General features: G+C 40.2%; 1 protein-coding gene across 1 annotated transcript in view; it reads left to right on the top strand.

Annotated features, from left to right (window-relative positions):
• LOC117939676 (CLIP-associating protein 1-B-like) overlaps window positions 1–11,712 on the top strand; it is a 62,259-nt gene that overhangs the window by 8,996 nt on the left and 41,551 nt on the right. Inside the window, exons 7-8 of the mRNA XM_034865164.1 lie at window positions 1,224–1,321; window positions 2,086–2,156. Coding sequence (XP_034721055.1) covers window positions 1,224–1,321; window positions 2,086–2,156 — 169 coding nt within the window. The remainder of the gene's footprint in view (window positions 1–1,223; window positions 1,322–2,085; window positions 2,157–11,712) is intronic.

Genomic DNA, 11,712 nt, shown 5'->3' with positions numbered 1-11,712 from the left:
CCCCCCCCCCCCGCCGGTCTCTGAGTTTTGAGGGCTTTGTCTCCTGATAGGCTGCAGAGCTCTGTCATCACCCTGCATCACACTTCCTCTTTAGGACAGGAAACCGTGCCCTCGAACTTCCTTTCCCGGAGTCAGACACTCTCCAAACCATCTCCGCCAATATGAGGAGTTCAGGATCTATTTCAATATTTGGATCTGCACTTTCTTGGTTGTTAGAGCAAAGACGGCCAGCTGGAAACAGCCTAAGTGGTTATTAATGTCTAAAGGCGAATTTCCACTTTTATTGTAATTTCCTGCACTCCGAATTCAGTTTTATTTGGATTTCTTCTCATTATGCAGAATAAAACAAATAACCATGTGACTGGACAGGTTATAAAGCTTTGGGCTCTCACAGAGAAACCTTCAGTTAGAAGTTGTTCAGTGTCTGTCTACACACACACACACACACACACACACACACACACACCTGGACTTACATTAATACCTGGTCACTTTATCACTTTAACACTGGACTCAACACTGACACCTTGATAATAATTTATGGTCTTTTTTGTCTTTATTTGACGAATATTCTTATTGTTGTTGTTATTTTGTTGTCTTTATACTGTCTTTTTTTATCTATTTTGTTGTTTTTCTTGCTAAAACTGCTGCTGGAATTTTCCATTTCCTTGCGGGAGTCATCCCAAAAGGATTAATAAAGAGAAGTCTAAGTTTAGAACAATATAAAAAACAATCGGTAAAATAAAAATACACACAAATACAAATGACATCAGCAAAATTGGAGGCACACAAAATAAAGCAATAAGGCAAAGTGATTGTGTAAAAGAGATATAATGAAGGAAAAGAGTAAAATAATCAGATACTTGGAAAAGAAACCGACTACAGTGAATTTAGGAGACAAAGATACTTTTCTTCTGTTATAGCAGCAAAAGGGCATCAGCCATTATCCTTAAGTTGCTTTCATTTTAATCTAATCTAATAAAAGATTTTGAAGATTTTAACAGTATTAGCTTATTGAAAAGTACAGGAAGAAAACAAAGTGATAACATGTGATAAAATGTGATGTTAAAGGAAAATAAAAGTACCTGAGTGACCTAAAGTGTGGACACAGAGTGTAAATTGTAATTTCCCCATTGGGGATTAATAAACAGATTTAAATTAAATTAAATTAAATAATGATAAGCAGTTTGTGTTCATGTGTTGTCTTGGTTGTTGAGCTGCAGGTGCGTGACGGAGCCATGAACTGCCTCGTGGAGATCTACCGCCACGTCGGAGAACGAGTGAGAATGGACCTGGGAAAGAAGGGTCTGCCTCAGTCGCGGTGCGTTCAAATGCTCTCTGTAAAAATGCATGACTAACTTACACAGTGGGGTTTGAAAGTTTGGGCCCCCCCCATGTAAAAAAGCCAAGAAAAGATGGACAAAATCTCCAAAAGGCATCAAATGACAGATTAGACATTCGTATAATATGTCACAAAAAGTTAGATTTTCTTTCCATCATTTACACTTTCAAAATAACAGAAAACTACAAAATGGCGTCATTTGGGCACCCTGTTGAGTTTATAGCATGCAGGAACTGACTGACAATGTTTGTCACTTTTTTAACGTTCAACACTACGTAACATTAACTTATTAACTGTAGTTGTACAGTTATTTTTGAATTTTATGGTCCATAAACCTCTTTTATAGGAAATTAAACCTAATGTTTGAGTTAGAAAAGCAGAAATTAGGAATTATTGAGACTAAAATTAAAGGAATGGATGTTGATGATAATCACAGACTGGAATATGTCAACTTTTACTCAATACTATTTCAAAAACACTTCAATATGTTTTCTTCAAATGCTATAAAATTGAATAAGACGCCCCGAAATTAATGAAAGTAGAGATGTGTACTTGGCAAAGAGCGTTGGGTGGAATCAATCATGTTATTTTGTTACTGTGGCCTATTTAACTGCTCCCTGGAGAGTCTGAAATGAGCCAGTTTTCTGTTTTTAGAGGCCTGAAGGCAGCATGGCTGTTTATTTTCTACCGTGAATGTGGTGTTAATCCCCCCACCCCCCTTCTTCCCTCTCTTCTCTGTCCAGGCTAAATGTCATCTTCAGTAAATTTGACGAAGTTCAGAGGTCAGGGAACATGGTCCTTTCACCTGTGTCAGGTAAGATCATGTCTCCTGCTCTACCTGCACAGTTTAGTTATGGTTGTGTTCACCACACACCAGCATTGTTTTATCTAATTAATTTAATTTATCTACCAACATGACGAAAGACCTGCATGTTTTCTTAAATCTTGTCGACGAACCTCTCATTTTACACCTAATTTGTTCCAGTTTGCAAAAACATTGTACACACAGTACATTCTAGTACCTGCATGTGATGTAGTTGCTCTTGTTTGTTTACGTCTTTTGGTCTTCTGAGTTCGAGATAAAGGCTGTAAATCTAAAAATGGAAGAACGTGAAGTACAATAAGTTACAAGGACTGAGAGAGTATCTCCGCCCATCAGTCCCAGTGAGCATGTTGTGTGAAGTGGGAAGCCCTGGTCTTGGTTTCCACCAGTCCCGGTGGGTGTGTTTGCCGTCTTTCAGCCAGAATGTAACCTGAGGCGGTTTCTTTGTGCTCGGTGAAGCGAGCAGCTTTCACCCACCTCGCTGCAGGAAAGTGACCCTGTTGATTGGCACAGAAAGGGCTGAAGGAGTTGATTTCTGCAGAGAATATTACACCAAATGTTAGCAGCTGACTGCGTAAGGTTGACCCTCTTTGGTTGAGCACTGAAACCCAGACTGGGTGACATCAGGTTGATCTTTTGAGTCCCTTGAATTTAGCTGACGGGGCTCATCGTTGTGGTCACGAGGCTCAGCTTTCATCTCAGGGGTCCCGTCTGAATAAAAAAGGAAAAGACATGAATTTGTCACTGAGATAATCTGACATGAAGGAAGGAGCTTTATCCAATTACAGTTTATCTCTCTTCTCACAAATCTAACAATCAAAACCTTTTTTTTAGGGCAGATGTTATGTGCCTATGTACCGTTTTCTGTTTTCAAACGTAAAGCATTCGGGTTGATTGCATGTTAAAAGATTTAATGTGAAGTAGCTGCAGGAAGTGTTCATTTGGCATTAATAGTAGCATTAAATCAGTGGACAGTGAACTGGTGCTTGCAGGTCTTGGGTCCTGATTGCTAATTTCTATGGAAGGAAAAGCATCTCATCTAAGAAAGCTAATTTAATTTTGTCACTATGTTTTTTGTTACATTAGATTTAGTGCATTAAAGCTCCTCACAGGCTTAGATTGTGTGTCTGCACCCTGGTTTTAATGGAAAGAAACACACACGGCTTTCACTTCAAAGAGATGTGGACGTCAGCACGCTGACCTGAGCAGGCGAGGGAGAAAGCATCAACTCAGACCTGGAAAACGGGGATGAGAAAGAAAAGTAATGACTCATTCAGAGAAGAACATAACATAGGTGTTGGTTTCAGGGGGGAACGCAGGGAACGACATTTTCCTCCCTCAAACCAACGGCCACTGGAAAAGAAAGAAACTGCAGAAAAAAATAGGCTTAGATTAAAAAATTAAGTCATAATAAAATGTTATTTCTTGCGTTATTTAGTGTTGTGTCTTTCCTCTGACCTGTTGCTCAGTGATGCCTCGTAATATTATGACTTTATTCTCCAATACTATGACTTGATTCTAGTAATAGTGAAATATTATGACTTCATTTTCATGGAAAATTAACTTTATTCTCAGAATATTACAACTTTTAAAAAGTTTTTTTCTCATAATATTCTGACTTTCTTTATTTTCGTAATGTTATAATGATGTAATATATCTTTTTTCTTGAAATATTATGGCTTTATAGTCATTAAATTACTACTTTATTATCTTATTACGACGCTAAGTCACTGAAACTATATAAAGATGCAGAGAGAGAATGAAACTAACATTGGTAGAAAAAGGCACGGCTGCAAAAACGTTAAAAATAAACTTTCCAAGTGAGAATGGGAGGAGAGAGATTGAGAAAGCCAAGAGGAAAAACTAAGACTCTGCAGCCCAGGGCTCTTATTTTGTAGGAGTGGTGTTAGCTGTCGTTGCTACAGTCACAAGACCTTTTGGTTGGAGGGGAAGGGAGGAGGCAGCAGCAGTGCCTCAGCTCGGGGTCCGTGTCGCTAGCTCCACAGGAAGGTATCGTCTCGCAGACTTAAGCTGCGTCGCTGCAGGTAAATTCATCACATAGAAGAAGCAAATCATTTCTAATTCAATGTTTAAGACCTGTTTTAAATACCTGCAAGTCTAACGCAGATACTGTTTATCTGTCTGCTTGTGTTGTTGATGTAGAAACATGTTGTTACCCGACTCTCTCTGTGCTCGTAAGCCTTGATAATTGCACTGGGATCATAATTGGGACCTGAATGCCACAAGTAGCTGAAGCTCAGTGATGCGTATAATCCCACTTTGCTCAGTCTAAAACATTTTCATAACTCAAGTTATTTTGGGTGAAAACCATTTTAAGATTGTTGATTTAAGGAACATAGTTTGAGGAACACGAGCCGTCGTTGCCACCTGCGTTGTTGTCAGTTTTGCAGGTGTTCTGTGTTGTTTACTGTCATTACAGGTGATATGTTGTGCAGCATTACAGTCTAATCTAAGTTAGTGCACCAGTAATGATGACAACTTTACTTGTATGACACTTATCTTGAGTATAAAGTCAACAGGAAAACCAGATAAATTAGATAAAGAGAAATTAAGCTAGTTTAAAAAGCAAAAGAAAACACAAAAGCAGCATTTTTAGATCAGATATGTAGCTTGTCCTTTAAACCCTTTATAACATAATATTACATTTGATTTAAAATGCATTCTTGGCAGCCAATCATCATCCTTGCAAGATTTGGTTTGTTGAAATAATTCAGATATAATTAAATTAGGTAATACATAACTTTCTGCAACAGTAAACAGATGGTTTGATTTTACAGATCATCTGATTTATAAAAACATCTATTCCTGAAACATAGCTCAGTCAGTTTAATAAAAGACAAGCAGCCTGAAGGATTTTGAACAATACTTCCACTATTTGGAAGATGTAACGTCCCTTGTACAAACCAGGGCAGCAGCTAACTTTAAATTTTTTAATATCAAGTAACTTTCTATTAATTCTTTGGTGAATAAAATGTCTCAAAGTTTCTTACAAACTAAAACCGACTCAAATGATTAATCTATTTTCCGATTATTTCTCTTTTTGCTTTAGTGCAAATTAAGCAGCATAATTCAAGATTTTGTTTTCTAGTATTATTTTGCTATGTAGAAAAAAAAAATACTGGGGTTATTCAAAACTTGTATGACTTGGAGTAAGAGCATATTAGCGAAGCGGGAGGATTTTTGATAGAACGCAGATTTTTTAAATGTTAAATCTCCACGACCAGCTAGGGCTGCACGATTCTGGCCCAAATGATAATCACGATTATTTTGATCAAAATTTTGATCGCGATTATTCTCACGATTTTTTTGTTGATTTTAACCAAAACAAATGTTATCGTCACATAGGCTGTTTATAACTGCGAGAGGGAGTGTGATGGACGCTACTCACAGAGAGACGGCTGATCATTATGAACGGGGGGGGGGGGTGATCAAAATCGTGGCTGCTATTAAAATTCGATTAATTGTGCAGCCCTACCACCAGTGCTAGTCATCCAGCTGACTTCTTCTGACAGAGCTCCTGGCACGAAGGAAGTGTTTATCTGATGAATACAGTGCAGCTTTTTGAAATGAGACATTTGAGTAGAGCTCGGTGAATCTGAGTTGAGTGCGGAGCGATATTAAGTCGAGCAGCCGGTAGCCAAGGAAACACATCAGCGCTCAAATGCTCTGATGACTTGTACCTTTATTATTCAGCACTTAGGATGCAAAGGGCTCGAACTGAACTGACATTTTGAACAGCTATCTGGTCCGATATGAATATATATGTTGGTTATTTCGGGGCAAGGGCTAGTAACTACTAATACCAAGTGAAGCATTAACTCTAGCCATTGTTGCTTGCTGTACAATAGGCCTTGTTTACAAGTAAGCTCACGTCCTCACTTGGTTTCAAGGGGTACACACCCCTTTGTCTTAGCCCTACCCCTGGATCGAAAAGAGGATTGGGACAGCACTAGGTCCCGATCAAGGGGAAGGGGTAAGACAGAGAAATGAGATTCAGCCTAAGCCTCAAACTACGTCATCTTTTGATGCTTGGTGGCTCTGAATCCAGCTCCGTGGGTTTTGATAGACCGGGACCCGGCTGTGTGCGTCACGCAGCGTCAGGAGGTCCTGCAGGGACGGTGTTGAGAGACGAGGCCAGATACTCTCTGCCACCAGGGCTTGGGTTGCACAGTTGGAAACCTCCTGAATAATGAACACTGTGTGCAGGGACAGAACGACAGGGCACCATGCACCAGTGAGTCTTTACAGACACAAGGTTGAAAGAGCGCTTAAAGGGCATTTAGTGCTGTTAAATTTCATATATATAAATATAGAAATTGAAGAATTACCTAATGAACTTAGTGTGCAAGTTCATTAGGTGAACTCGTGGCCTCCACACACATAAAAAATGGCGTCTGCAAAAGTTTGGACCCCCTGCAGAGTTTATAGCATGCACCGCGAATATCTAATCTGTCATTTGATGCCTTTTGGAAATTTTTTCATCTTTTCTCGGCTTCTTCATGCACATAAATACACATTTTTACTTCTAATGTGTTGAGCTCACTTCCTCTGTTAACCCCATTTTTAACAAACAATTTTGAAAATGCTTTATTGTCAATTTCTTTACATGTCAAAACATACAAAGAAATCGAAATTACGTTTCCCTCTCTCCCACGGTGTAGACAAGACATATTTAACCAATTAGGTCAACAGAAAAACATAAACAATATAAAAAGTAAAAAAAAGAAAACATATACAATGAGGAAAATAAGAGCAGCAAAATTTGAGTTAAAAATGTGCAATTATGCATACAGTAGACAGTCAATGTAATACAAGTTAATTAGAGCAGCAGAAATGTGTTCAGAAGTGTTTTCAGTGTTTTTCATGAGATGAAACCTCTTATTGTGAAAGAAATTAGCTTTCTGTTGATCACTTGAACTCACTTTATTACTACTACTTGAACTTTAATAAATGATTAAGTGGCTCGATACGAGACGTTGGGGCTAAAAAAAACACCAAAACGCAGATTAAGTGACGCAGAAAAACTCCAGATCACCTTCTAATGTGTTTTTAAAAGTATTTCCTTCGAGGCGTCCCTGGGTTCTGTACTTACTGGTGATCTAAAGACGGTAAACTCACCAATACTCAACGTCTTTCTCATTTAAAGAACCTCACCTGGTGTATCTCTAGACTCTTGCTTGGTCTGATTGTGCTAGTGAAGCCTGATAGCTCTTTGGGAACGTCACTCCCTCTGTTGTTCCAGCTGGTTGGGGGGGGGGGGGGGGGGGGGGGGGGGGGGGGGGTTCTCACTCCATTGACTCCATTGAAAAGGCTTGTGTAGAGGTTGAAGCTCACCTTTGAGTTGCAGCTGCAGTATGATTGGATGTGATTGGTAGTCTCAAAGGTAAATAGAGCTGCAAAGATTAATCACTTCAGTCAGTCTGAATCATGAAAGGCCATTTATTTTGATAATCCCTTAATCGGCTGGATTCATTTTGTGAAAGGTAAAACTCTTCTTAATTCCAGCTTGTGCTTTGGGGAACACTGACATATTTGTTTTGTTTTTTTACTATTTTCCGACATTTTATAGATCAAAACAACTAATCTAATAATCACGAAAATAGTAGTCAATAAAAGTAATCGTTAGTTTCAGGCCTAAAAGACTGCAACCATTTTTAGCTTATTGTAATGGGAACAGGGCTGTAGTCAAGTCTACCTTTGTCATGTCCAAGACCAGGACTAGTTGAGTCCAAGTCAAGACCGAGTTCAAAGAGGTTCCACTCCAAGTCAAGACCTAGTCCAAAAAGGTTCCAGTCCAAGTCAAGACCGAGTCCAAAGAGGTTTGAGTCCAGGACAAGACCGAGTCCAAAGAGGTTCAAGTCCGAGTCAAGACCGAGTCCAAAAGGGTTCAAGTCCAAGTCAAGACCGAGTCCAAAGAGGTTTGAGTCCAGGACAAGACCGAGTCCAAAGAGGTTCAAGTCCGAGTCAAGACAGAGTTCAAAGAGGTTCCATTCCAAGTCAAGACCGAGTCCAGAGAGGTTCCAGTCCAAGTTTAGACCGAGTCCAAAGAGGTTCCAGTGCAAGACAAGACCGAGTCCAAAAGGGTTTGAGTCCAAGTCAAGACCGAGTGCAAAGAGGTTTAAGTCCAAGTCAAGGCCGAGTCCAAGACAAGACCGAGTCTAAAAATGTTTGAGTCCTAACAGTATCAAGACAATCATTTTGGGTTTCACTTTCCCTCCAATATTATTATCAACATAATTAAGACACCTGGACTCGGTCCGGACCAAAAGCCATATTGGGCAAGACCAGTGGCCAAGACCGAGACAAGTCCGAGTCCATAGAAAACCGGTCTCGAGTCCGGACTGCAGTCCTTAAAGCCTTGCAAAGGAATTAAACGATAGAGCTGCAGGTAGAGAAAGACTTTATTAGGCTCCTTCCCTGCTGTGAGTTGCTCTCCATGCACCCTCATTTCTTGCTCTCTTCTGTGATGCAACCCTTCACTTTCTCACCTCCTCGCCTCACCTCTCCTCTCGGTCATTTTGGGAATTTGCACTGTGGAGATCAGCTGTCAGACTCCATCAGGCTCCCAGAGACTTTGTGTGCCAGGAGTAAAACTTGTGACCTGACAGCCAGAGGATAGTTATTCACAGTCACTTTGTTTGATTTCACACTCGCGTTCATCAGTATTAGTATTTTTGATTTTTATCCCCCCCCCTGTCACAAAGTTGTAAAAGTTAAATTTCACACGTCAAACACATTTTACGGTCATGGATGGCGATGCTCAACACTTGGATGGTGTCTTCTGAGCCTCTGGAGGACCTTTATCACGTAGATGTGAGCATGTGAGCAAAGGAAAATCAAAGGAAAAACAGTCAAAAACCTGAAAGTATTTAGTTTATAATTAAACAGAAAACAGAAAAAATTATCAGTGTATATTGTTCAAGTAATGGATTATTCAACCTGTTGTATTTGCCTCTAACAGACACATTGGTTGGATACCTTCTCCACCTAAAATAGACATTTATGGAGTTAAAATCAATACTTTATGAAAGAATGACAACACTCACAGCTGGTTTTATTTCAGTATCTGTCAGTTCAGGGTCAGATCTTTTCAGATTACCCCTTGAGATTATAACTTGACTTTTCCTCTCAATCACTGTGTTGTTGTAATTCAACCTTTAGTGTGTCCTCCTGTCTGTCTGTCTCTGTTCTCCACCTGTACTCCATCAGGAAATGCTGAATAGGAAACATCAGTGTAGCCCTGTGACATGGCTGTCTGTACCTTTTAAGATCAACACTTGTTGGTTAACATCGCCATCTTGTGGACAGATGTTTTCTTTCAGCTTCACGGGTATAAAATACTAGAATAAAAATCATCAATAATTTAATTTAGTTTGATTTAATTAAAGGCAGCAAAAAACAGAGTTGAAGATGACCAAAAATAGTCAGTTATAGACACATTCAACCCTATAACAAACAAAACCTCTGCAAATGGAAACCTGAAGAATTCTTCATCATCTCACATGTGGAGCGTTTGTGACCTTGCTGTGTTTAAAACTCTGATGGATGAACTCGGGTGGAGGCTCGGCAGCTGGCAGAGGACCAGCTTCCTCTCTCTCCTCCCTCTCTCCTGAGTCATGATGACACTGTGGCTGTCCCTCATTTCTGACTCCACCCAGCAGCTCCACCTCCAGAAGCAACCCCTCCCTTCTCCTCTTCTCATTGGTTGTCCTCCTCTTATCCTTTCCTTATTTTCCTTTGCTTCATCACTTGTCTCCAACCCCTCCCTTCCACTTCCTCCTTCCCGGTCCTGACTGGAGGACGGAGACGGAAAGAAGGGTTGTATTGAAGCACATGCTCCCAGACAGGTGGAGGGGGGAGGCCGGCTTTCTCCCCTCTTCTTCTTTCTTCTCAGCTGGATGTGAGGACCACAGAGGACTGGAGGACGGTCTGTCACCGTGCCTGTCTGTCTCTCTGCCGGCATGCTGAGGAAGCTGGTCTGCAGGCGGATCTGCTCCTGTAAGCTGCTGCTCTTACTCTGGATACCGGGATACAGAGGGAGGAATGGCAAAAGAAGGGATGAGAAGGAGGAGAAGGAGGAGAAGGGGGACGCCTGGTGTGTCGGAGGCTGTAAACCCAGCAGGAGGATTGTCGGGAGGACAATGCCCAGGGCGTCTCTGCCTCTGAGCAAAGTTAAGGGTCTCTGTTGTGGAGTTTTGGGAGAAGTAGATAGATAGATAGATGGATAGATAGATAGATAGATAGATAGATAGATAGATAGATAGATAGATGGCCTTTATTATTAGACTCATGGTCCATAAAATACAACAGAAAAACATACAGATACACAACACAGACACCAGTTAAATAAGACAGCTACACCAGTAATCCCATAAGGGGGGACTGGTATCACAAAGCACTGAACCAGTGGAAAAATTAGTTTTATGTGAAGTGAAAGAACCTGTTGGGCTTTTCAGAGTTACATTTAAACTGAATAGTTAGGTTTTGTGTTCAGGTCTGACTAAGTTAAGGTGTTTTCAGACAGTTCTGTTAGTGTTATGTCTCTGATGCATGTTGTCATCTGTGCTGAAGATGAGACACTATACATACATATATATTTATATATATATACATCTATATATATATAGATATATATAGATATATATGATTTTTGCAGAGATGTCTTATTTTGTAAGCCAACCTGAAAGATGGCCTCGCCCTGGTTTCATTCACAAAAAAGCAAGTTGGATTATTGCAGAAAACAGTCTCTTTATGATCCTTACACATGTCGTTCAGCAAGATAATCTTCACAAATGAACCCCAGTTTGAAGATTTTTAAGTGTAAATGCTTGTAAATCGCTAACGTTAGGCCCTAAATTAACTATATCTTGGTCGCATGACTTGACCGTTTCCACTAAAAAGCTTCCAATTTATAATTTGATTTTGCACGCTACCTATAAATTGATAAATCTATAAATTGTAAAGTTTGCGAGAGCGTGAGTACAAACGCAACAAGGCTGTTAAGGCTGTCTAGTGAGAGGCAATGTGATTTTGGGTGTTTGGCGTGATGAGGTTTAATGTTTCCCAGCAACCCTCTGTAGTCCCATTTAGCCGTTGTGATAGCAACCGGCTTCATGAAGACACGTAAAAGCTCCAAAGTTCACAATTTCCTGACATATTTTATGTGGTAGAAGAGAATGTGAAGATATTTTAAGGCTGTGTTGACTGATGAGATCTTATTTTAAACCCCATTCAAATTGGGGTAAAGACTTCAACTCCCATGATCCCACGCTTGTTCACGACATCACCAAAACTGAGTCTTTTGTTATCACTTAGATCAAGAGACCCCTAGGCAGAAAATTTGATATTTCCTTTTCCCTTCTCTCGTTCTGTCGTGTTGTTTAGATGCTAACAGGTAGAACCTCAGGTGGGATTTTCTCTCTCTCTCTCTCTCTCTCTCTCTTTCTCTCTCTCTCTCTCACACACACACACAGTCACTCTTTCACACTCACAGTCACTCTCTCACACACACACACACACACACACA

The sequence above is a fragment of the Etheostoma cragini genome, chromosome 24, assembly GCF_013103735.1.
Source record: "Etheostoma cragini isolate CJK2018 chromosome 24, CSU_Ecrag_1.0, whole genome shotgun sequence".
Lineage (NCBI taxonomy): Eukaryota > Metazoa > Chordata > Actinopteri > Perciformes > Percidae > Etheostoma > Etheostoma cragini.
The sequence above is the reverse complement of the archived record's forward strand: the minus strand, read 5'-3'. Positions and strand labels throughout refer to the sequence as shown.